Genomic DNA, 23,490 nt, shown 5'->3' with positions numbered 1-23,490 from the left:
AACAATTCAACATGAACATTAACATTTCTACTTTTATTTTCCAAATTTTAAGTGGAGCAACGTGGCCTTCAGAAATAAGCACGAAGGTCAGAAAAATTAAACATCAACACTTTAATGTGAAACATTTACATTTATTTACAACCAGCTTCAGAGAGAAACCAAACCAAAAGGCTCTGGTTCCATTTGTGACCCGATACCAGAGTTCAGCTCATGCTTCTGAACAACCCAAGATCCCATCCCCTCGCTGGTCCAGTGTCAGGAGGATCTTCCTCCTCAGAACTGCTGCAGGATCAGCTTCTTCTTGCCGTCGTGGCTGAACTTGTTGGAGTGGAAAAGGTCGCTGTCGTAGAAGGCCGACAGGCTGTGGATGTTGATCTGCCTCGCCTAAATGACGAGAACAACAATCAAGAGTCATAACCTTATCTAGAAAAGTTTGGTTTTGGTTGGAACCAGGAAGTGAAAACTGGTTTAATTTCCCTTCCCAAGTTAATAGAATAGACTGTTACAGCAGCACCAACACTTAAGAGAATAATAAGTTTCCCCGAAAGCTGGTTCATGAACGCAATTTAAAGTCTTTCAGGGTTTTACTTTAATTTTTAAGCTGGACATGAAGCGGGTCGTAGGTCTTTAACCTTTATGAGACCCTGAAATAAAACTCGTTCAGTTTAGAGATGTTCCCTGGAACCAAAACTGTTCTGGTTATCCTCTGCAGCTTTTGGACAATGCGAGTTAAGCGCCCAAAAAGTCACTTTAAAGATTTCACAGCATCTCTAGCTTTCATTTTGTTTCAGGTCAGGTGAAGAGCTCTCCAACAGCACCTGTAACACACCTCCAGCACCAGCAGGTGGCAGTAAAACACAGATCTAAACCAGGAAGGACTGAGAAATCTCAATCACAGGTTAACCCACATTACCCAAAATGCTTTGTGTGATGGACCAGCAGGTTAATGACGCTTCAATCCAAACTTAACTAACTGATGGGAAGTGAACTCCTGGTGGTTTAAGCGTGAGGTTTCTAAATAATGAACTGCTTTGATGAGCTCCAGGTGTTCTGAGATACATGTGGATGTTTGAAACTCTTATTTTGAAGGAGTGAAAGACGTAATTTATGTTGCGGGAGTAAAAGCTGAACTAGGTATCAACAAAGCATCCTGTTTTTTTCTGTTTACTCAGTGGAAACCACAAGGTCGAGACGTCTCCTCCTCACCTTCTCTTGCAAATCCTTCTCTGGGACCTCGATGGTGTCGTTCTGGACTCCGTACCGGCTCCTCTGGTAGGCCACCTGCTCGGCCACCAGCTGTTTGAGGATGAAGAGCAGCAGCTCGTTGTTGTCCCGGCGGAATGACAGGTAACGGGCAAACGTCTGTAAACAAACAAATCGGGACTTAAGACTCCTCCTGACTGACCCTGGTGGCTTTTATGGTTCTAGCAAACAACTCCAGACCTTCCTCATGCTCCTCATGACACTGAATTTCTGAGTGTCGATGAAGCTCTCCAGCATCACCCTGATGGCCATGTTGACATCGTCCTCCAGGACGTAGTCCCTCAGGTGCATCTTTGCATGCGACTCAGCCATCCTGATCATGGACTCGATATGCCGAACGGTGATGGGAATGCTGCCGGTGGCCTGCAGGAGGAGCAGAAACGTTGCTTGCCGCGTTTACTTCAGGAACGCTTTAAACTCACTGAGCCGCGACCGGAGGAGACATAAAGCTGGAACCCGAACGCTTGTGTTTATTTATTCTGTCAGGTGAAACAGACATCATCTTCTATAATGACGTCTCTATTTGGTCTCCATCTCCTCCCAAACTCGTTACACAGCTCACCCACTCTGACAGAAACTAAACGGTTAGACTCTCATCTGTCCCAGCATCCTACAGGACTCACCATGGACTCTTTGCGCAGGTCGCTGTAGATCCGAGCCACCTTGTCCTGATCCATCTGGTTCAGTTTGGGGTGAACCTGAACACACACGTCACAGATCAAAGTCTCCAGCTGTGAGACTAAACCATCCACCTGCGGGTTTAGGAGCTCCTACCCGATCTTTGGCGTAGATGATGTACTTCCTCAGTAGCTCCTGAGGAATTGGAGGAACGTCTGACGAGTTGGGAAGAGCCATCTCCTCCAAGGCCACGCCCCCTTCCTTGTTGCTAGGGTGATGCTTGATGTGGGAACCGACGACAAACCGGGCCAACATCTCGTCCTTCGTAACAGAAAGGTTCAAACGGATTTAAACTTTGTTTTTATCTGCTGTTAAAGTTCTAATTTAATCGGAAACTAACGTCTGGTTTCAGTAATAATGAATCACTGATGTAAAACACAGAGAATCCCAATCCTTACCTCGGTGAATGAGCTTTAATCGTCCGTTTGTTTAAACTTTATTTGGTTTAATAAAGGTTTAGTCTCATTTATGATTGCAAATATTTTTCCGTTAGTTTCAATAATCATCGAAAACCATAAACCCCTCCGAGCTTCATGAAGGAACGCTTTCAATCAAATATAAATAAATAGTCTGATTAACGATTAAAAACTGAAATCAGGTGAAGTTTCTGCAGCAGTGATGCCGTGCGTGTGTGTGTGAGTGCGTGTGTGTGAGTGTGTGTGTGTGTGTACCTGCACAGGGTCGACTGTGTCTCGGACAACACACAACACATCAAACCGAGACACGATGGGCTCAGTCAGGTCCACGTTCTCGGCGAATGTGAGCGACGGGTCATACCTGCCACCTGAAACCGAACAAAAGACAAGTCAGGAAAACGAATCACACCCAGAAACCAAAACCAGCCGCGCTCGGCTCCACCTCCCACTGAGCTCAGGAATGAAAACAGCTGATGTGGCCAGCTCTCTGTGGGCCTGAAGGATCTGCTGTCAGGCAGCTGGTTGGTTGTTTTAAACACAATCTAATAAAATGAACGACGTTTCCACGGTTACAGACGGGTCGTGGCTCTGACGTACCGATGGGGTTTGCCGCAGCGATGACGGTGCAGCGAGCCTGCAGCGAGGTGACGATGCCAGCTTTGGAGATGGAGATGCTCTGCTGCTCCATGGCCTCGTGGATACTCGTCCTGTCAGCATCGTTCATCTGGAGGTCAAAGGCCACGAAGGGTTATGAAGTTCTCATTCAATTATCAGCGAGAGGTAATCTCATCTTCGTTCTCCCGAAGGGACCGAACGGGTCTCAACTCACCTTATCGAACTCATCGATCAGACACACGCCGCGGTCGGCCAGCACCAGCGCTCCAGCCTCCAAGGTCCACTCTCTGGTCACCGGGTGTCTCTGAACGTAGGCTGTCAGACCGACGGCGGACGCCCCCTGACCCGTGGTGAACACAGCTCGACTCGCCACCTTCTCCACATACCTGTGGAGGAAAACGCCTGATCAAACAAACCACTTCCTGCTCAGCATCACTTCCTGCTCCACCGTCCATCTTTGTTATGCTAATGTGTTTCCTGATGTTTGATCTGGATGTTGGCGAACCCTTGGAACAGAACTCGGACTGTGTGGTGATCATCTGCAGGATCGTGTTTGGTGCCTTACTTAAGGAACTGGGACTTGGCAGTTCCCGGGTCTCCGCACAGCAGCACGTTGATGTCTCCACGTACTTTATGTTTGCCGCCTGCAGGAGAATCAGACGAGCAGCATTAACGAACATCCGACCCGACGCGATCTGGATTTCAGCCGGGAGTCAGTACCTGGATTTTTGGACTCTCCTCCAAACAGAGACAGAGCCAAAGCTCTCTTTATGTCCTCGTGTCCGTAGATGGACGGCGCCATGCTAGCGAAGATCTGCACTCATCACAACAACCAGAGTCGTTTAAGAGAACCGGCGACCCTGTTGGGTTCTGATCCGACAACTGTGTGCCTCACCCTCTCTCCGATGCGTTCGTCTTTGGACAGGGCAACGATGGCCTTGATGTCTTCGTCTGTGAGTTCGGCCACGGCCACGCCCTCATCCCTGCGAGTGATGTGATTGGCCATGATCACTGTGGCGAACACCGGGAATCCATTAGTTGTGTTCAGAGAGCCGTCGTAGTTGTTGTGGTAGATTCCCGTCAGCTCCTGATGAGGAAAGCACGATGAAAATGTGCCACCAACCGAGCTAGCGGTCAGTTTTATCCCTCAGACGTTCGGGAGTATCCCGGAACTCCTGAAAGCAGATTTGAACTCACGATCTCGTCTCCGGGCTTGCAGCTGTCCACCAGGTCGGCCAGCAGGATGGCGTCTTTGGAGCGAGGGAGTCGGCCAGCCGCCACTTTTCCAGGACTTTCCTGGATGGTGATCCTCTGATAGTTCTGGTACACCGTCTGTCCAAAGGAAAAACATCCAGGTTCCTCTCAGAACGTCCAATTTAAGTGTTTTTTTGTTGTTTTTTAAATATCAGCGCTCACCTCCTCCATGTTGATCTCGAAGGGCCCCTGCGACTGACACTCCGGGCAGGATCCTGGCTTCACCTCCTGGTTCTGGGACTGGAAGAAGGGTCCGAGCACGAAGCTGCACTTGTTACAGTTGTATTTAACCATGCTGAGCTGAGGCAGGACTCCGGTACAGCTGCTCACCACGCCGCTGGTCCGGATCAACTGGTTCAGGTGGAGCTGCCTGAGGACCAGAGCAGAAGAACGTTTGTGAACAACACAGGACTTTAACAGCATCGCGGAGATGTTTAAGAGCCTGGAAGCTGCGCTACCTGAGCGATCGAATCTCCTCGACCAGCGGCAGGTTACAGATCCGGACGTGGATCTCGTGAGCGATGCGGTCGTATTTTGGATACATGGTGAGAACTACTTCTTTGGCTGCTTCATCAAAAATCTGACAAGAGAAATGTTTGGGTTCATTAGAAAAAGTCCTAATTATATTTTGACTTCCACGATGATAAAAACTCACCTTCAGCATCTCCGTTGGAGCTTCTGGGAGGAAATAGGCCAGAACGTGCTCCCTGGCAGCGAGGTCTTCGTAGTTCACCACCAGACTCTCCTTATTCTCTGAGACATCGGGACAAAAAGCAGGATTAAGGTTTTTCAACTCCTCTCCACCACCGTTCCTCCGTAGCAGAGATCTCAGCTACCTTTGCACATGTCGCTGATCTTCTCCTTAAACACGTTGTGGCCATTCTCGTCCACGTGGGTCCGAAGGAAGTTCTTGAAGCGGTTGTAGATCTCGAGCCGCGGAGCTGCCATAGACACCCACTCCCTCACCGTGTGTCCCTGAAGGACGGGAGGGGATTAAAAACCCAATGTGACGGTAGAGAGGCCTGAAAGAGCTCCACAAACCTTCATGTCTTCCAGGTTCTCGATGCTCTCGATCATCTCCTCCTCATCTCCATCTGCGATGCCCTCAGCGGCGCGCTCAGCCAGACGTCTTCGCCGGGCGGCAGGACGCTCATCGTCCTCGTCTTCGCTGTCTGAAAACAGCAACAAGGCAACACTTTCAGTGTTTTCATTCAATTGGATTAAAGCCGTTCTCCAGAAATGGGTCCGCTCATCTCCATCCTCACCATAAAGGAGTCCTCTCCTCAGACGTCCACTGAGGCCCTGCTCCCGGTCCCTCCTCCTCATCGCCTCCTCGGCAGCGGCTCGAGCTCCCGGCGACAGCTCCGACAGATCCTCGTCATCCAGATCCAAGCCCTCCATCTCGTATTGGTCCAGTGCCGGAATGGGGCGGTAATCTCTGGAAGAGTAGATCCACTTATCATTATGAAGCTTCCAAACAAGCTTCTGATCTCACAAACTGGTGTTCACCTCTCCATCCCATCTCCAATCAGATCCTCCCCGTCTGCCTCCTCCTCCTCCTCCAGACCCCCAGGCAGGGGTCCGTCCCCAAGCAGCCCCTCGGACTCATCCTCAAATGGGGGCAGGTCCCGTCCTGGGCTGGAGGTCAGGTCTCCTCTCCTGGAGGGTCGGTTGGGGCTGGTGATCACGTGGAACGACTCAGAGGAATCCTGTCAACAACAACAGTTACATCTCCAAACGGGCTGATCGGTAACCCTTGCAGGCAATTGGAGGGTGCAATCGTAATGTTAAACAAAATAAACTAAAGTGCAGAAATTTTGTTTTAACCCCCCCCCCCCCCATGTCTTAATTAGATAAAAAGAAAAAACTAAATGACCAGAACATCAAACAGCTCAAGAGCTTTTCAGTGGAGCATTTTAACGTTTACTGTATAAAACCAAACTAAGTTTAGTTTGAGTTATTGTTAGTTGTCTTAATTTGTTTTATTTTGAAAGATTACAATAACGGGTTTCTGGGTATAGAAGAACCTCTTGGTGCAATTTTAAATAATCCGAAATAACAAGGGAAATGTTTTCCCTGATGAATAATCTGCGTACAGCAGACAAGAAACAGCTCAGAGTAAAGAAGAAGAAGAAAGTATCATTTCTATAGCGCCTCTGAAGATAAAAAATGTAAAAATATAAAAAAGCATTTAGAAAATGTTTAACAATATATTTAAAATGAGCATAAATAGACAATTGTGATTAAAAAAATGTTAAGAAAGAGAGGGAGTGAATAGGAAAGAGGGAAATCAGTGGATCCTGAGGAAGGTGGAATAGGTGGGGAGAGCAGAATAAAGAGAGTGGTGAAGAAGGTCATACAAAAGCCAGCATGAACAAGTGAGTCTTCAGCTATTTTTAAAGGAGACCACTTTATTAAACAGTTGTTAAATAAAGAAAAGGCCACATGAGGACACGATCAGTCACTTCTGTGTTGTTGTAACTAAAGGAGATTTTCGGCTGATTTACGTGAGATAATCTGGACTTTCTATACGTTTAAATCTCAAAAACTCGACTTGAATGCATAAAAATCAGACAAACTGAAGCTGCCACATGGCAGCTCTCCGTTACAAACACCATAATTATTGTTTCTAATAACGTAAAACTAAATAAAACACTCGTCAGCATCGTTGTCGGTCACGATTCTGCATTAAAACATCTAAAACTAATCCTGATTTCCAAAAGAAAAGTTCGGATTCTTAAACAGTGAAAGTCTTTGTGTGCTTGTTTCCACAAACGAGATAAGTCAGCAAAAACTACAGCGATAAACTGGAGTTAATAAACGGCATCTTCTTTCGTTTAAGCAATAAAACCTAATTAAAGCCCGTTTTTGTTGTTTTTCACGGCTTTACTGTAACTCACCGCCATTGCTGAACTGAGCTGCTGCTGCTTCAGTGGACGACGCTGCTTCTTCTTCCTGCCCGGTTGTCCCTTTTCGCGCGAAATCGACCACGTGGAGCTCAAAGCCCGCGAATGAATATGAATATTCAAAGAGAATGCCGATGCTGGTCTTTCTCATTGGCTGACCAGATTTCAAGGGGCGGGTCTTCCTTTACGATTTGTTCGGTTTTGTCGCTGACTAGCAGCTGAATCTGCGGTGTCTCGGATGGTCTCGGTAGATACCACCCTTCAGCGGCCTGAGCCGCAGAGATAAACAAACAAACCCTCCTTGTGTGGTGTTCGTGACGTAGATAGTATGCGTTCAATTTCTTCAAGAGTTTCGGAAATTGGGTGGATTATTTTACAAATAACTGCTTAGTTCAGACAGACAGACAGACAGATAGACAGACAGACAGACAGACAGATGATAGATAGATAGATAGATAGATAGATAGATAGATAGATAGATAGATAGATAGATAGATAGATAGATAGATAGATAGATAGATAGATAGATAGATAGATAGATGATAGATAGATAGATAGATAGATAGATAGATAGATGATAGATAGATAGATAGATAGATAGATAGATAGATAGATAGATAGATAGATAGATAGATAGATAGATAGATAGATAGATAGATAGATAGATAGCATGTTTAATAATAATAATAATAATAATAATAATAATAAGACCACGGCTAAACTTATGAATTAATATCACTACGTTCATCACAAGAGAAATAACACTATTAGTGTTATTCATAATAATACAAAACCATCCATTGGTTATTGTTTCATTTGATTCACTTGGCATGCAGGTCATACAAAGACGAGGACCTTTTTAGAGCCATGACTAATATAATTAATGAGTTGAAACTGTTAGTTGAGTTCTGTGATATTTGGCTCTTTGAAAGGATCTCACTGAATCTGTTGTAGAACCACAACCAGGACTATTCTGTGATTTGGGCGAAGTCCTGAGATGTTTCTTATGAGTCACTGAAATGCTGCAGGACAGGAGGAGGAGGATGGATTTCTGAGCCTCCTATTGGCTGAGAAGCTTTGCAGGTAGGCTCTGATTGGCTGGGATGATGTGAGCAGAAATACTTGAGTCTTTGTTGAAAACAAGCTCCACTCAGTCTTGCAGCTGAGCAAAACCAGGTCAACAATTCGAGAACAGAGCATCAGCTGTTGCAGGACCTCAACGCTGCACCATTAATGTTTGTGTAAAAAAAAAAGCAGTCATCAATAAAGCAGGGAGAAACTCTGATTCTGTTCCACTCTGCTGCATGTTGGGGCAAAATCAGACTGCGGTCAAGTGAGCCGCACCTACAATTGAAGTGCGCGTTTACACGATAGTTTACGGCAACACCCGTCTCGCTGCTGGAGAGGAGCTGAGATGAGCGACATAATGGGCTATCAGGATGACACAGACCTGCAAAATGTACCTCTTTGATAAAGGATAGAATTGTGTTTTAAAAAAAGGACACTAAGCATCCTATACATACATACTAAGTACCTCGAGTACTATCTGGTACCAAAGTATGAACTACTTTTACTGTGTACTTTTTCAGTGATTGTACTTCAAAATGTCCAAAACGCCAAAAGTGCCGAGTTTGAGATAGGATAAAATGGCTTTTTGGAAAAAGGACACTAGGCCACCTATACACACATACTAAGTATGTCGAGTACTATCTGGTAACAAAGTATGAACTACTTTTACTGTGCACTTTGTCAGTAATTGTACTTCAAATTATGTACAAAAAGCTAAATGTGCCGTGTTTGAGATAGGATAAAATGGTATTTGGGAAATAGAACACTAGGCCACCTATACTTGCATACTAAGTACCTTTATTACTACCTGGTACTAAAGTATGAACTACTTTTACTGAGTACTTTTTAAGTAATTGTACTTCAAAATATGTCCAAAAAGCCAAAAGTGGCAAGTTTAAGATGGGATTAAATGGTATTTGGGGAAAAGGACACTAGGGCTAGGCCACCTATACATGCATACTAAGTACCTCGATTACTACCTGGTATCAACGTATGAACTACTTTTAGTACTTTTTCAGTAACTGTACTACAAGTTGTCCAAAAAAGCCAAAATTGCCGTGTTTGAGATGAGATAAAATGGTATTTGGGAAAAAGGACACTAGGTCACCTATGCATACATACTAAGTACCACGAGTGCTACCTGGTACTAAAGTATGAACTACTTTTACTGTGTACTTTTTCAGTAATTCTACTTCAAAGTATGTACAAAAAGCCAATAGTGCCGAGTTTGAGATGGGACGAAATGGTATTTGGGAAAAAGGACACTAGGCCACCTATACATGCATACTAAGTACCTCAAGTACTACCTGGTATCAAAGTATGAACTACTTTTTTCATGTACTTTTTCAGTAATTGTACTTCAAAGTACAAACAAAAAGCTAAATGTGCCGTGTTTGAGATAGGATAAAATGGTACTTGGGAAAAAGGACATTAGGCCACCTATACATGCATACCTCGAGTACTACCTGGTACCAAAGTATGAACTACTTTTACTGTGTACTTTTTCAGTAATTGTACTACAAAGTATGTCCAAAAAGCCAAAATTGCTGTGTTTGAGATAGGATAAAATGGTATTTGGGAAAAAGGACACTAGGTCACCTAAACATACTTACTAAGTGCCACGACGAGTACTACCTGGTACCAAAGTATGAACTACTTTTACTGTGTACTTTTTCAGCTATTGTACTTCAAAGTAAGTACAAAAAGCTAACGTGCCGTTTTTGAGATAGGATAAAATGAGATTTGGAAAAAAGAACACTAGGCCACCTATACATGCATACTAAGTGCCTCGAGCACTACCTGGTACCAAAGTAAGAACTACTTTTACTGTGTAATTTTTCAGTAATTGTACTACTAACTATGCTCAAAAAGCTAACGTGCTGTGTTTGAAATGGGTTAAAATGGTATTTGGGGAAAAGAACACTAGGCCACCTATACATACCTGCTAAGTATAATGAGTACTACCTGGTAGCAAAGTATGAACTACTTTCACTGTGTATTTTTTCAGTAATTGTACTACAAAATACGTACAAAAAGCTAACGTGCTGTGTTCGAGATAGGATAAAATGAGACTTGGAAAAAAGGACACTACGATCTCTGGAGACCCTTTCCAACTACCTAGTACTGTAGTATTGTACCAGGTGGTACTATTTTTACTTTTATTGTTCCTTTTACCTGTTATTGTAATTCAAACTAAATAAAAAAAAGTCATTTTTTTGAGATACAAAGAAAAAGTTTTTCAAAAACGATAAATGTTATTTGACTAAATTCTGGACAATTCTTTCAGAAATGCAAACTTCTATCTAACAGCCAGTATGCGTTCATAGGTGATGGTAACATATTGTTTGAAGGGGAGACTTTACAGGACCTTCTGAGCGATGTTTACTCAATTTAACAAACTAATAACCTGGTTTGATAAAAAAAAAATTGGTATACTGTGTGGGAATCAAATTTGGGAAATACAATTGTAATGTCATGATAAATGGTTTAAGTACTTTAAAATTTAATGAAATCTAGTTTATGGGTGATAGACCACAAGATCTGCCAGAGACCTCACTTTCAACATACTGCATTCAACCTAAAGTATTTTGGAGTATTTCATTCCTTAGTTAAGCAAAATCTGTATTGAATAATCAAGCATTACATTTTGTATATTGGTCATTTTTTGGCCATATTCGAACTGTTGTGTTGAAGTTTGGGAAAACACAACTCTTCATAACCTGTATGCTCACTTCAGAAAAGAGCCATCAGAATACGACAGGTTACCAGAGTCACATTAAAGAGTTATTTACAAACGCCTGCTAAAACTCCCACATCTGGTTGAACTTCAAACAGACCAGCTTGTACAAAGAAAGAAACAAACAATTACCAAGTAATTTATGTACAAATTTTATCTTACTTACTTTTTACTTTTGGGATCAAATTCCCTCTGGGATTAATACATTATTTTTGAATTGAATTAATTGAGAGGGGGATTATAACTACAAGGGAAGCATCAAATTCTCATTCAGGACTGTTAAAAAAACCATGGAGAGAATGTGCACCCTACTCTGTGGTGTGAAGGTGTGGAGTTACCTCAGTCAAGACTTGAAGCAATAGCCACACATGAATTTGTTTAAGAAACATTTTTTTTAATAAGTATATAGACGAATGTGGGAAATGGAGTTGATAGTGCGTGGCTCCAACGCCGCGAATAGGAATGTATATTGTGCTTGACTTTTATCTTGTTGGGTGTGTGTTTGTAGATAGATTGTGAGGGAATTGGTTCTCCATTGCTTTAACTGTTACTCTGTGATATGCTATGACTTGGTTGATACATTGCAGTATAGAAGAACAAATAATACAGTCATGGCCAAAGGTTTTTAAAATTGCATAAGTATTGGAAACTGGAAAAGTTTCGGATTTTTTTATAATAATTAGCATAAACTCCAGAAAGTTTTATTTCAGTACATCACAGAAACAACTGAGACAAAGATCTGAAAGGAGTTTATTAAAACTCTTGTAAAAACTAATACTTGTGTCATTCTCAAAATTTTTAGACATGACTGTAGTTATTTTTTGCATTATACTATTTGGAAAAAAACTATCTTGAAATATTGGAGAGGGTTGAATAAGTTTCACTTCTTCCAACTCCAGGTGGCCTAGTGTCCTTTTTCCCAAATCTCATTTAATCCTATCTCAAACACGGCAGGTTAGCTTTTTGGAAAATACTTTGAAGTGCAATTACTGAAAAACTACACAGTAAAAGTAGTTCATACTTTGTTACCAAATAGTACTAGAGGTACTTAGTATGCATGTATAGGTGGCCTAGTGTCCTATTTCCAAAATGCCATTTTATCCAATCTCAAACTGGCCACTTTTGGCTTTTTGTACGTACTTTGTAGTACAATTACTGAAAAAGTACACAGTAAAAGTAGTTCATACTTTGGTACCAGGTAGTACTAGAGGTACTTAGTATGCATGTATAGGTGGCCTGGTGCCTTTTTTCCAAAATGCCAATTTATCCTATCTCAAACACGGCACATTAGCTTTTTGGACACAAGTACAATCACTGAAAAAGTACACAGTAAAAGTAGTTCATACTTAGGTACCAGGTAATACTCGAGGTACTAAGTATGTATGTATAGGTGGCCTAGTGTCCTTATTCCCAAATCTCATTTTATCCTATCTCAAACACGGCACGTTAGCTTTTTGTACGTATTTTGAAGGACAATTACTGAAAAAATACACAGTAAAAGTAGTTCATACTTAGGTACCAGGTAATACTCGAGGTACTAAGTATGTATGTATAGGTGACCTAGTGTCCTTATTCCCAAATCTCATTTTATCCTATCTCAAACACGGCACGTTAGCTTTTTGTACGTATTTTGAAGGACAATTACTGAAAAAGTACACAGTAAAAGTAGTTCATACTTTGATACAAGGTAGTACTCGAGGAACTTAGTATGTATGTATAGGTGGCCTAGTGTCCTTTTTCCAAAATGCCATTTTATCCTATCTCAAACTCGCCACTTTTGGCTTTTTGTACGTAATTTGTGGTACAATTACTGAAAAAGTACACAATAAAAGTAGTTCATACTTTGGTACCAGTAATAGAGGAACTTATTATGTATGCATAGGTGGCCTAGTGTCCTTTTTCACAAATCTCATTTTATCCCATCTCAAACACAGCACTTTTGGACATACTTTGAAGGACAATTACTGAAAAAGTACACAGTAAAAGTAGTTCAAACTTTTGTACCAGGTAGTACCCGAGGTACTTAGTATGTGTGTATAGGTGTCTTAGTGTTCTTATTCCCAAATCTCATTTTATCCTATCTCAAACGCGGCACGTTTAGCTTTTTGTACGTATTTTGAAGTACAATTACTGAAAAAGTACACAGTAAAAGTAGTTCATACTTTGGTACCAGGTAGTACTCGAGGTACTTGTGTATAGGTTTCTTAGTGTCCTTTTTCCCAAATACCATTTTATCCTAACTCAAACACAGCACTTTTGGCTTTTTGGACATACTTTGAAGTAGAATTATTGAAAAAGTACACAGTAAAGGTAGTTCATACTTTGGTACCAAGTAGTACTCGAGGTACTTAGTATTTGTGTATCAAAAAGGCACATTTAGCATTTCAGCCCATTCTGTGTCGCTTTTCTCATCTCTTCTCCAGCAGCGAGAGTTTCCGTAAAGTACCATGTAAATGCGCACTTCATTTGTAGGTGCGGCTCACTTAACCACGGACAAACGAACGACGGCTCACTTGACCGCAGTAAAAGAAACCTGCTCGCTTCATGTTGCAGGGGGTGGAGAAGAAAAACAGGCCAGGCGGACAAATCAGAAGAAAAATCCAGAGCTTCAGGCCAGAACATTTGAGAGACATGAGAGGGAGAAAAAAGGAGAGGGCGAATCAGAGCGAGTGGATGAAAGAGGAGACGGCTGGTTGCTGCAGGGCAGCAGGAGCGACTGGGCGGGGAGAGAGGAAGTGTGGTCCACAGCAGAGCAATTGTTCTGGAAGAACAGAGGCAGACAGAGAGAGGAAGACGAGTGGACAAGATGGACATCAGCCCAGCCATGGAGAAGGTAAAAACATCTGATTTAAAGATGCTTCCAGATGTGGAAGTCATGGTCAGAGGGTCTGTGGAGCTGAGGTGAGGTGCTGATCCACCTCCTTTTGGAGGCTTTTCAGAGTAAAAGTCAGAAACAAGAGGCTCTACTAAGTTTATTTTCTCTTTAATTTTTATTTAGTTTTATTTTAGTTTATCTTACACAATGAAAAGGTGGAAGACAAATAATTATTGATTAATACTGACTTGATTCAAAGTTTTTTTTTTTAGCTTTTCTCACATGGAGCATCATTTTAGCCACTTAATAGGTAAGAAAAGTAAGTCCTTCTGTAGAAAAAATGCCTCAGTGAAATAAATACAATTAAAACTGATTGTATGTGATCAAAACTTAGATTATATATTTTTTATTCCTTGTATTTATTTATTTTTAGAACTTGATTCATATCCTAATGTAAAATTTAAAAAGCAGAAATTGAGTACAGTTTTCTAAATAAGGATTTTTTACATTTTCCAGATGTGCAAAAATAAATGAGCTAATTGGACAAAAGAGAAGGTGAAAACTGCCTTTGTGTTTCAGATCAGCTGATTGTTTGTTTACATTTTTGTGATTTGCAATCAATCAATCAATCAACCAATCAAAGCTTTATTTATGTGAAGTCAGTTTGAGACTTCTGCCTCCTGCAGGTCCGGTAGCAGGTTGTTTGCTGTGGCCCCCAGGCTCTGGAACTCTCTCCCCCTGAGCCTGAGATCAGTGGACTCCTTTAAAAGCAGCTAAAAACCCACCTGTTCAAGCTGGCTTTTGTATGACCATCTTCACCACTTATTCTGCTCTCCCCACCTATTCCACCTACCTCAGGATCCACTGATTTCCCTCTTTCCTATTATCTCTCTCTCTCTTTACATTTTTAATCACAATTGTCTGTTTTTGCTAATTTAAAATATATTTTTAACCATTTTCTAAATTCCTTTTTGTATTTTTACATTTTTTGTTTTTGTGAAGCACCTCATGATTTTTATCTTGAGAGACGCTTTAGAAATTATATTTTCTTCTTCTTCAAGTTTGGTCCGATAACTGGATGGGTCAGAACCGGTCAGAAGCTGGTTGATCCTGGATTTGAGCCCTGGGCTGGAAAAAGTGTCACCCCCAGGATAGAAATAACTCCCAACACAGGCAGACGGAGCCAAAACACGAAACAAACACTCAGAATAAACAAACAACACCTGATTGAAATCTCCATCAGTTTTCTTTTATTATTATCCATTTTATCCCAACAAAGCTTCCAAAATCAGCCCAAAGTTATGGAAATGTACAGCTTTACAACACCTGAAAATTTTAATATCATTAAAACTTCATCATTTGGTTCATAAATGATTTATTTTGAATGAGTTGATTAACATAAGAAAATGTAAACAAAAGAAGGCTTTTTTCTTCATGAATCAGAAAATAACCTAATGAATGAATAAAATAGGTCTAAATAAATTAGTTTGAAAATTAAATCAAATTAAAACAGGAAGAAATCAGAAACTAACAGTTTATTAATTTGATCCTGGATCGAATCATTTTTATTAATTCACAGACACAAGATTTGGTATAAAACACTAAAATGGGTCTGTTATTCCTGACTGGACTAACAGGATATTCTGGATAATCTGTGATAATTTCTCCACTGTGACTCATCGTGTTTTAAAATGAGAACTGTATCAGGTTTAGTTTGAGTTTGGAGCAACAGGAAACTGAAGCAGACCCTGTGAGTGAGACTCAGGAGAACGACCTCCAGCTTCTTATCTCACAGTGCTTCCTGTACTTTATTCTTCACATAGCCGTCATGTTTAAAATGCCAGTCTGCCCCCCCCCCCCCCATCTAAATATAGGACTGCTGCATCACTTCAATAGAGAGACAACAGGGTCCTGTTGGTTTAAATCTCTCATTCTAGAACAAATCTTTGACTTGTTGTTTTTAATGCAGTTAATAAAATACTTATTTCTGTATCTGGTGAGCAACAAGTCACAGGTAAAGGTAAAGTCACAGAGGAAGCAGGTCCAGGAGGGAACCCCAGACACCCCTCTGCTCCTCCTGGAGGATCTATCACACAAAGGAGGATACATAATCCCTCCAGTGAGTTCTGGATCTCCTCCTACGACCTCCAGAGGGAAGCAACCAGGAGACGCCCTGAGAAGATGACCAAACCACCTCTGCTGAATTTAATCAATGAGGAGGTGCAGCAGCTGCACTCCGAGCTCCTCTCATCTCTATACCTGATCACCCTACGTGGGAAGATCATTTCAGCTGCTTGGATCCAGAATCTCATGACTGTAGCTGAGGGTTATAAGACTGATGAGCTAGAGGTTCTTCACCTGGAGAGTCCAGATTAACATCCTCATTTCTGCAGACAATCCGTTGGTCCATCCATCTCCTCTATCCCAAGCACCAGGGTGCAACATTCCACTTCTTTCTGCTTCAACCATGAATTTGGAGATGCTGATGCTGCTTCACACCCGACACTCCACAACTTCCAATCAGCATCAGGAACCAGCTGGGCTCAAAAACAAAACGTTGCTGACAAAACACAGAAAGTACTAAGCTAGTCAGAAACTCTCTGGAGGCATCGTTGAGCCTCAGCTGTTTCAGAAACGTATGTCATCACTGTGACCTTCATTAGGGACTGTTGTGTTGTTCACACTCCTAAACACACTCACACGTCTGCACTAGTGACTCATGAAAACATCGTAACAGGATAAAGCTCTCTGTCGCTGTTATTTCCATTAAAGGTAAATAACAAACAAAAATCAGTTATTTTAAGTAAACTCCACGTAGACATAGATACATTTTAAATACAAAAATAAAACATTGAACAATTTATCTGAAGCATTTTGACTGAAATATAAGTTTCCTTTAAATTCCACTTTTATTTAAAAATAAAGTATATTTGACTTTGAACTAACAACGTAAAATAAGCTTTTTTTCTAGCATCATTTAAATTTATTGTAGAATGAAATGAAATGTTTGTACACTTAAGTCTAATGTCGCTTCACGTAAATAGTTTTCACAGTCAGCTGACACCTTTCTTACGCTGGCATCACAGATAAAAAGGAACAATGTCTTCAACTTTGACACGATTCGCTCTGTGCTGTGTCATCAGTCATTAACGGTGTTATTACCTGATTCAACCAAACCGAAACCGTCAGGCTTACGTATCGTGTCTGTTATGTAAAATCACACGTTTGTCCCTGTAAATATTTACCCGTCGTCCCCCGGCAGAGACAGAGCTGCTAATACCTGCTGACAGACAAACAGGCAGACAGGTGGAAAGACAAAGAGCAGCAGATTATTTTACTGTCAGGTTTTTGCTGCCAGAGGCTTTAAAGCCACTCGGTCGTCTCACATGTTGGTATTTCTGGAGCGTTCACCAGCCCGGTTCTTTTTGCTGCTTCGTAAAGAGAGCAGAGATTAGTTCGCTGTCAGGTAGGGTGTGACCGATGGGCGTGACCTATGACCTCTGCTCAGTCCTTTACAACACATGACCTCAATGTTTGTAAAATCTGATGGGTCTATCCTCAAGTGTTCACATCTAAATGAAATGACCAAAGTAAGAGAACCATATGGGTTCCTAACTGGGAACAATCCAGATTCTGGTTTCATCTTCAGCGTAGATTCATTTGGACTCTTATTTGAGTCTCCCAGGATGCAAACTGGACTTTTCTCCTTTTAAAGTTGATTTTCAGACCTTGAGATAAGTGTGTGAACCTTTTTTTTTAGCTCCAGAGAGTTTGTTTATGTAACCAAGAGGTAAAAGGTCCAACTTTGTGCTGATTATTCAGATTTTCATAGAAATGTGCTCACTAAGGTCCAAAGCTGAAAGCGATCCAAACACAACATTCAGACACATAAAGGCACTCAGACTAATCCCCTTTTGAAGCTTAAAGATGAACAGTTTTCTCCTCAAAACCACCAAATATTGTCAGAATCAAAGAGATGACTTCTGTTAGAGTTAAAAACCAGTCAGAACTTCAGAGAGGCTCGCTAGAATCTGGCTTTTATGTTTAAAAGCGGCAGAACAAACAGTCCGAGGCGTGGAGGAGAATCAGGTTTGTAGTGATGTCATCGGGCGTAGCGATGAGATCATAGATGATGAAAGTGTGTTTAATAAACGTGTCCTCCCACCTCGTGTCTCCACACCCGCCGCTGAAAAGGGGTCAAAACAAGTTGATCATTCTCACCCACAACACCTATTCATCATCTTCATCATCTTCATCCTCCTCATCCCCCCACCTCGGGGTTCTGTTTGGATTTCTGACGGCTTTTGGGCGTTCCTGTTTTCTTGACCTGTCTGTTCTGTTTGGTTTTGACGTCACATTATTTTATCCACATCTGATGTCTCAGAGTTTTCTCCACACAAACTTGTTTTACAGATTTCTGTTTTTCCCTCAAAAAGTCCAAAGTGTTTAAACATCTTTTAGCATTTTATCACCTTGATTCATTTAGTTCTTTTTCTTTGTGTAACCCAACTTTATTACTGGATGGTTTTGCTGTTATACTTGTGTTTCCTCTCAGATGTCTCTGAAGCCAAGTGCAGCGACGTGCCTGGGATGTAAGGAGGGCTGCTCTGGATTTCAGCCACATTCTTGGAGGTACAGCTAACCAAAACCAAAAAGGAAAACAATAAAAGGCATTAGAACATCAACAATCCCACCACCACCCCTCTCTCGCTCTAAAAGTTGTGGTTTATCATGGATATAATATGTCTAATTCTTCTAGCATACTAAGTTGTAATTTTTTAAAATGCTTTAAAAACACCATGATTGTGTGCAGGTAAGTAGGCGGGGCTTGTAGACATGTCAGGGCATTGTGACTTTAGCTAGATGGAGATGCTATGTCTAGTTTTCTTGTAATTGATGGTTCAGATACTGAAACTCTCAGTCTCTCCCAGAATCACCGTTTCAATCCATCAGTCACCTGACTGTGTTTCAACATTTTTTTGTTTGCTAATGCTAATTAGCTATAGTGTCCATCTAAAGGTTTGGGTGGATCAAAAGCTGCTAAATTCTCTCAAAGTAAAACACAACTAAAAAGTCTAGTGAAGTGAAGATGACCCTGTCTGATCGCTTCTGTCCAGGAAAGCCTGCGAGGCGTGTGGCTGCAGTACGGTCGACCACGCTCCAGGAAGTAACTCCGAGGACGACCAGCGAATGGGACGTCTGCTCACGGACTCACCCTGCTGTCATCTAACGGCCAAGGTCAAAGGAGGCGGGGGCCTCCGGATGTACAAGAGAAACCGCATGATTGTGACAAATCCTGTGGTATCGCGCAAAGACCCGACTTTCAACACAACAACGTATGAGTGGGCGCCGGCGGGCCTGAATCAGAAACTGGTGAGGATCAGAGAAGGAGGAGGTTCTGGTTCCCTCATCTTAGATCTGAGAAGAAGTCATGTGATTTAATTTATTAGGAGGCGAGAACTCAGAATAAAAAAGTCCAGTGCAGATTTCTAGACCTTTCTTAGCGTCTGATTCCCATTAGCGACAGAATCCAGACTCTAACCTGTGATTACAGTGATGACAGACGTTACGGTGGCTGAGCGTGTGGAGACAGATCCAAACCTAGCAGACACTGCCTCGTCACATCAGGCCCAGATTGTTAGTCATCACCTCTTTGGTGAACCAACACACAGCTGGATGAAACCAGAACCCGCTGGTCGGGTTCTGCTGGTGAAAAATTCAGGCTGAATGAAAACATGATTGACTCCATGATGAGCTACAGATAGGAAAATCACATCATGGATATTTATCTCTAAAAAACTGAACTCCCAAAAGTGGCTTTATTCAGCAGGACTAAGTGTTAAAACAAAACTTTTCAACAGATTATTATATAATGGCTACACAGAGCTTTATGTTTACGTAATTACTTTTTTTATTCACTATACAGAAGATCGAAATGATCCTTTACTTAAATCCCTCAGGCCATGCAGTACATGGAACTCCTCCCAGAGAGCAGGCATCCTGTCTCTGGGACCGATGGCGCCCTGGGACGTCGCAGGCAGCTCCTCAGCCAGCTGCCAGTCTATGATCAGGACCCCATGCAGTGCCAAAGTCTCTCCAGTGAGGAGGAGGTATCAGTTGGTACACCAGGAACATCTTAATTTACTCAGTGAGTCACTGAAGTGAATACATGTGTTTCTTCCCGTAGATATCCTCCATGATTCTGTTTGTGAAGCAGTACAAACAGGAGGTGCTGGGAGTGGGCGAGGTGGCCTTACCTGGAGAGGGCAGCTCTCTGAAGGAAGCAGCTAATCAGAGGGCAGCAAAGGAGGCCAAAGTTCAATGTGACATGAAGGATACAGCTCAGCATCAGGACCACTGCTCGGGCAGTGCTGCTGTGAATGGAACTGATGATAAGAGTGAATATGTGAGTAAATAAACCAGCTGAGGATGGATGGATGGATGATGGGTGGATGGGTGAATGGATGAAGACTGAAGTTCTCATCTTTGGACCTGAAATTTAGAAAAGGAAATTTCTTAGTCAATCACCTGACCTGAACGGCAATAAATTAGTCTTTGAGAACAAAGTAAGGAACCTTGGTGCCATTTTTGACCAGGACATGTCATTCAAATCCCACGTTAAACAGGTTTGTGGGATTTCCTTCTTCCACCTGCGGAATATTGCTAAGATTAGAAGCATCCTTTCCAGAAAAGGAAAGTGTTTTTCTCCCCAGAAGAAGCTACAATGTTGTTCTGCTGAGCTGTGGTGCCCTCATGGTGGGGGCCATCTGCCTGAACACTGCTGCTAACCACTTAAACCTCTCCTAATAATAACATTTTATTTTCTACTAGTTTACCTGTTGAATTAAATATAGATTCACTAGGATGAATACAATAAAGTGTATCTCTTACTAAATCGAATATTTACTAAGAAATCACAATGTAACCATAGAAACACAACTTGTTGTGTGTGTGGATTTGTGTGTGTGTGTGTGTGTGTGTGTGTGTATGCATGCATGCGTGTGTGTGTCTGCTCTGTCTTCTCGATCCCCAGTGAGTCGTGGAGGATGGCTGCTTATACTGAGCCAGAGGTTTCTTTTGGTGAAAAGGGAGTTTTCCTCTCCACTGTCGCTGCATGCTTGCTTAGTATGAGGACTGCTGTAAAGACTCTGACACTAGTCAGTGACTCGATGCAACCTGTTGGGTTCCTTATGTAGGAAACTTTTTACTAATTGGCTTAATGAACTGACCTGTATTGGAATGTTTACTGTGTGAAGTACGTTGAGACGACTCTTGTCGTGATTTGGCGCTTTATAAATAAACTGAATTGAATTGAATTGAATGAGATGGGTGGATGGATGGAAGTCTGTAATGTTTATTTCCACTTTCATCCCCTCGCTTTGTTTTCTTTCCTTCAGCTGTGTTCTGGTTGCCACGGTAACTTAGTGAAGGACAGTCCAGCTGTTTACGCTATGCATGCTGGTTACCATGATGCCCTGTGGCATCCCATGTGCTTCGTCTGCTCAGAGTGTGACCAGGGTCTGGTGGACCTGGTCTACTTCTGGTCCAATCAGAAGCTTCTCTGTGGACGACACTACTGCCAGTCTGTGTGGCCTCGATGTTCCGGCTGCGACGAGGTGAGAATTCATGTCTACTCACCTGATCCAAAAGAGAACTACATCTGAGACTAAACCTGCATCTTAGGGCACTATCATTTTATTTTGAAGGAGTAATTTCCATCTTGCTTTCCTTCAGCTCATCTTCTGTAAGAATTTTGTTTCGGGGAAAGATGGACGGACGTGGCATCGAGAACATTACTGCTGCTGGAAATGTGGTCAGAGCCTGGATTCTCCCTGTCAGCACTGAAACTACCAAGCATCAACACAGAGTAACAGACAGAGGAAGTGGGAAGCAGGCAGCTCTGATCAAAACAAAAAGTACCAAAGAGCTTTAGCATCATGCTGGAGAAAAACTGAAGTAAAACAAGGATGCAGTATTGAAATTTTAGCTGAAATGTTGAGAAAAAAGTCCAAATGAAAATAATGAAACTTTTAATTTATTTGTTTCTTAGGTTAAGGCTGCAGCGTCCACAGAGGAACTCAGAACTTGAGTCACAAAACTTCACAATAAGAGTCACAAACATTCACACATACCTCTAAAACATGAATAACTATTGTCGTCCGACAATATTCAAATACTTTGAATTTAATTTCAACATGCCCTTGTTTTATTTCTTCTTTGTCATCACAAGGTCAGAAAGAGTTAAAAATAGAAATTATTTCCGCAAATCCTCTGTGGCTGTTTTGTTTGCCTCTAGGAATCTAAATCAACCAGAATAAAGTGTTGCACTGACGTGAAAAAAATAAAAATATTCTGTTTTCACAGACAAAAGCTGATTCATCAGGATTTTAAAGACTCAGCCGGACATCAACACTTTAGAGACTCATCCTGTCAAATCACTGCCGTTTCAGGCTCCTGGAAAAACGTTCGGTTGACTTTAATGTTTTAATATAATAAAGCAGACGCTTTGTTGATTTATCAGCTGCTAAGTCATCCATATCCTGCTGTTCTGTTCTACCTTAGCCGGCAGCTTCATACAGAAGCCCCAGTGGGACATTTTAGCAAAAGAGTTTGAATAACTAAAAGTTATAAAGTAAATGAAGTGATTATGATTCACTATAAGGCCATTGTAAGGAGTAACACACTTATGTGTTTGGGTGCTTTTAAAGCTTGATAGACTACCCTACACTTTGACCAGAATGATGTGAATTTCCATATAAATATGGAAATCCAGTCTGATTGGTCTTTGAAAGTTTAACCAGAAGATTTAGAAATCTTTGGTTATTCAGGGATTGAAAGACACTTCGTATTAATTCAAGAAGAGAGTCAAGTTTATAAAAAGCAAGAAATTTATTTTCTAAACAATTAAAAACATGACAACTAGGACACTTTATGTGACGAATGGATCTAAGTGGATGGAATGTGAGGTGTGATGGTGTGTGAATGTGATGTTATCAGAACCTCTCGTATCTGAAGAAACTGAGTTCTGAGTGGGAGTGAATTTGATCTGCATTAAACTAACAAATTTGGTTCTTATCAAAAACACATCAGACGCAATCTGTCGAGTCTACGTACCAGCTTGAAGACCCCCGTGGTAGATCCGGAATGTGTTGAGGTCCGGGGACCCCAGAGGGACCGAAGTCCGTAGAAGCAACCGCAGTGCCGACTAGACCGGTCTCGGGATGTCTCCAGGTCACAACAGTTGTTATTTGCGTCTTAGGAATAACGCTTAAGGAGTTGAAGTTGGCTTAGCTTTGTTCTGAAGGAACCATTTGCGGTCAGCTGTAGCTTGCAACAGGCTTTTTTGACAGTTTGTCAAAAGATGCTCTGGTTTAAAGAGGTTTTGCCTTGGATGGCCGGTCCAAAGCTTTCTCAAGAACTCACAAGAACTAGAACTAGAACTGACTCACGGTGAAGTGAGCTCTGTTTTAATGATTGTCATATTTTGATTTACTAACAAATCAGAATTTGACACGTAGAAGGGTTTTTACCAACAAACCTCAGAAAACATGCCCCGCATCAGATACAGGAGTTCTGATTGGTGGAACAGAAAGCAATGTGTCAGGATATTAGCTTAACCTTGTCATCGTTACGTGTCTGTGTGTGAGCTGTCAGAGATAGTGATTCACTTGTTAAATCTAACTTTACTGATCATAACATAATAATATTCATTTCAACCACAGTAATTTGAACACAGAT

At 41.8% G+C, this 23,490-nt stretch overlaps 2 protein-coding genes across 2 annotated transcripts; one reads left to right on the top strand and one right to left on the bottom strand.

The window, feature by feature from the left end:
- Nucleotides 1-91: 91 nt before the first annotated feature.
- On the bottom strand, nt 92-7,228 carry mcm2 (minichromosome maintenance complex component 2). Its single transcript, XM_015958547.3, has 20 exons — nt 7,127-7,228; nt 5,736-5,935; nt 5,492-5,664; nt 5,268-5,398; nt 5,063-5,201; nt 4,882-4,979; nt 4,685-4,806; nt 4,389-4,596; nt 4,170-4,304; nt 3,868-4,059; nt 3,693-3,786; nt 3,538-3,616; nt 3,187-3,358; nt 2,955-3,081; nt 2,613-2,725; nt 2,038-2,202; nt 1,887-1,961; nt 1,444-1,626; nt 1,207-1,362; nt 92-384 (listed from the first exon to the last, which is right to left on the bottom strand). The coding sequence occupies exons 1-20, from the start codon at nt 7,130-7,132 to the stop codon at nt 274-276; spliced, it is 2,679 nt and encodes an 892-aa protein (XP_015814033.3). The 5' UTR covers nt 7,133-7,228; the 3' UTR covers nt 92-273.
- Nucleotides 7,229-13,616: 6,388 nt separating this feature from the next.
- lmcd1 (LIM and cysteine-rich domains 1) lies at nt 13,617-21,668 on the top strand. Its single transcript, XM_015958548.3, has 7 exons — nt 13,617-13,770; nt 18,308-18,384; nt 18,870-19,125; nt 19,713-19,862; nt 19,940-20,158; nt 21,150-21,368; nt 21,487-21,668. The coding sequence occupies exons 1-7, from the start codon at nt 13,744-13,746 to the stop codon at nt 21,595-21,597; spliced, it is 1,059 nt and encodes a 352-aa protein (XP_015814034.3). The 5' UTR covers nt 13,617-13,743; the 3' UTR covers nt 21,598-21,668.
- The last annotated feature ends 1,822 nt before the right edge of the window (nt 21,669-23,490 follow it).

The sequence above is a fragment of the Nothobranchius furzeri genome, chromosome 3 (assembly GCF_043380555.1).
Source record: "Nothobranchius furzeri strain GRZ-AD chromosome 3, NfurGRZ-RIMD1, whole genome shotgun sequence".
Lineage (NCBI taxonomy): Eukaryota > Metazoa > Chordata > Actinopteri > Cyprinodontiformes > Nothobranchiidae > Nothobranchius > Nothobranchius furzeri.
The sequence above is the reverse complement of the archived record's forward strand: the minus strand, read 5'-3'. Positions and strand labels throughout refer to the sequence as shown.

Excerpts from the sequence above, each read along its gene's own strand:
- lmcd1 (XM_015958548.3), top strand. The coding sequence starts at position 13,744 with ATGGACATCAGCCCAGCCATGGAGAAG. Across the intron at positions 19,126-19,712 it reads CGGGCCTGAATCAGAAACTG|GCCATGCAGTACATGGAACT; the intron begins GTGAGGATCAGA and ends TAAATCCCTCAG. Across the intron at positions 20,159-21,149 it reads CTGATGATAAGAGTGAATAT|CTGTGTTCTGGTTGCCACGG; the intron begins GTGAGTAAATAA and ends TCTTTCCTTCAG.
- mcm2 (XM_015958547.3), bottom strand. Across the intron at positions 4,980-5,062 it reads GATCAGCGACATGTGCAAAG|AGAATAAGGAGAGTCTGGTG; the intron begins GTAGCTGAGATC and ends CCGATGTCTCAG. Across the intron at positions 1,627-1,886 it reads ACCTGCGCAAAGAGTCCATG|GCCACCGGCAGCATTCCCAT; the intron begins GTGAGTCCTGTA and ends CTCCTCCTGCAG.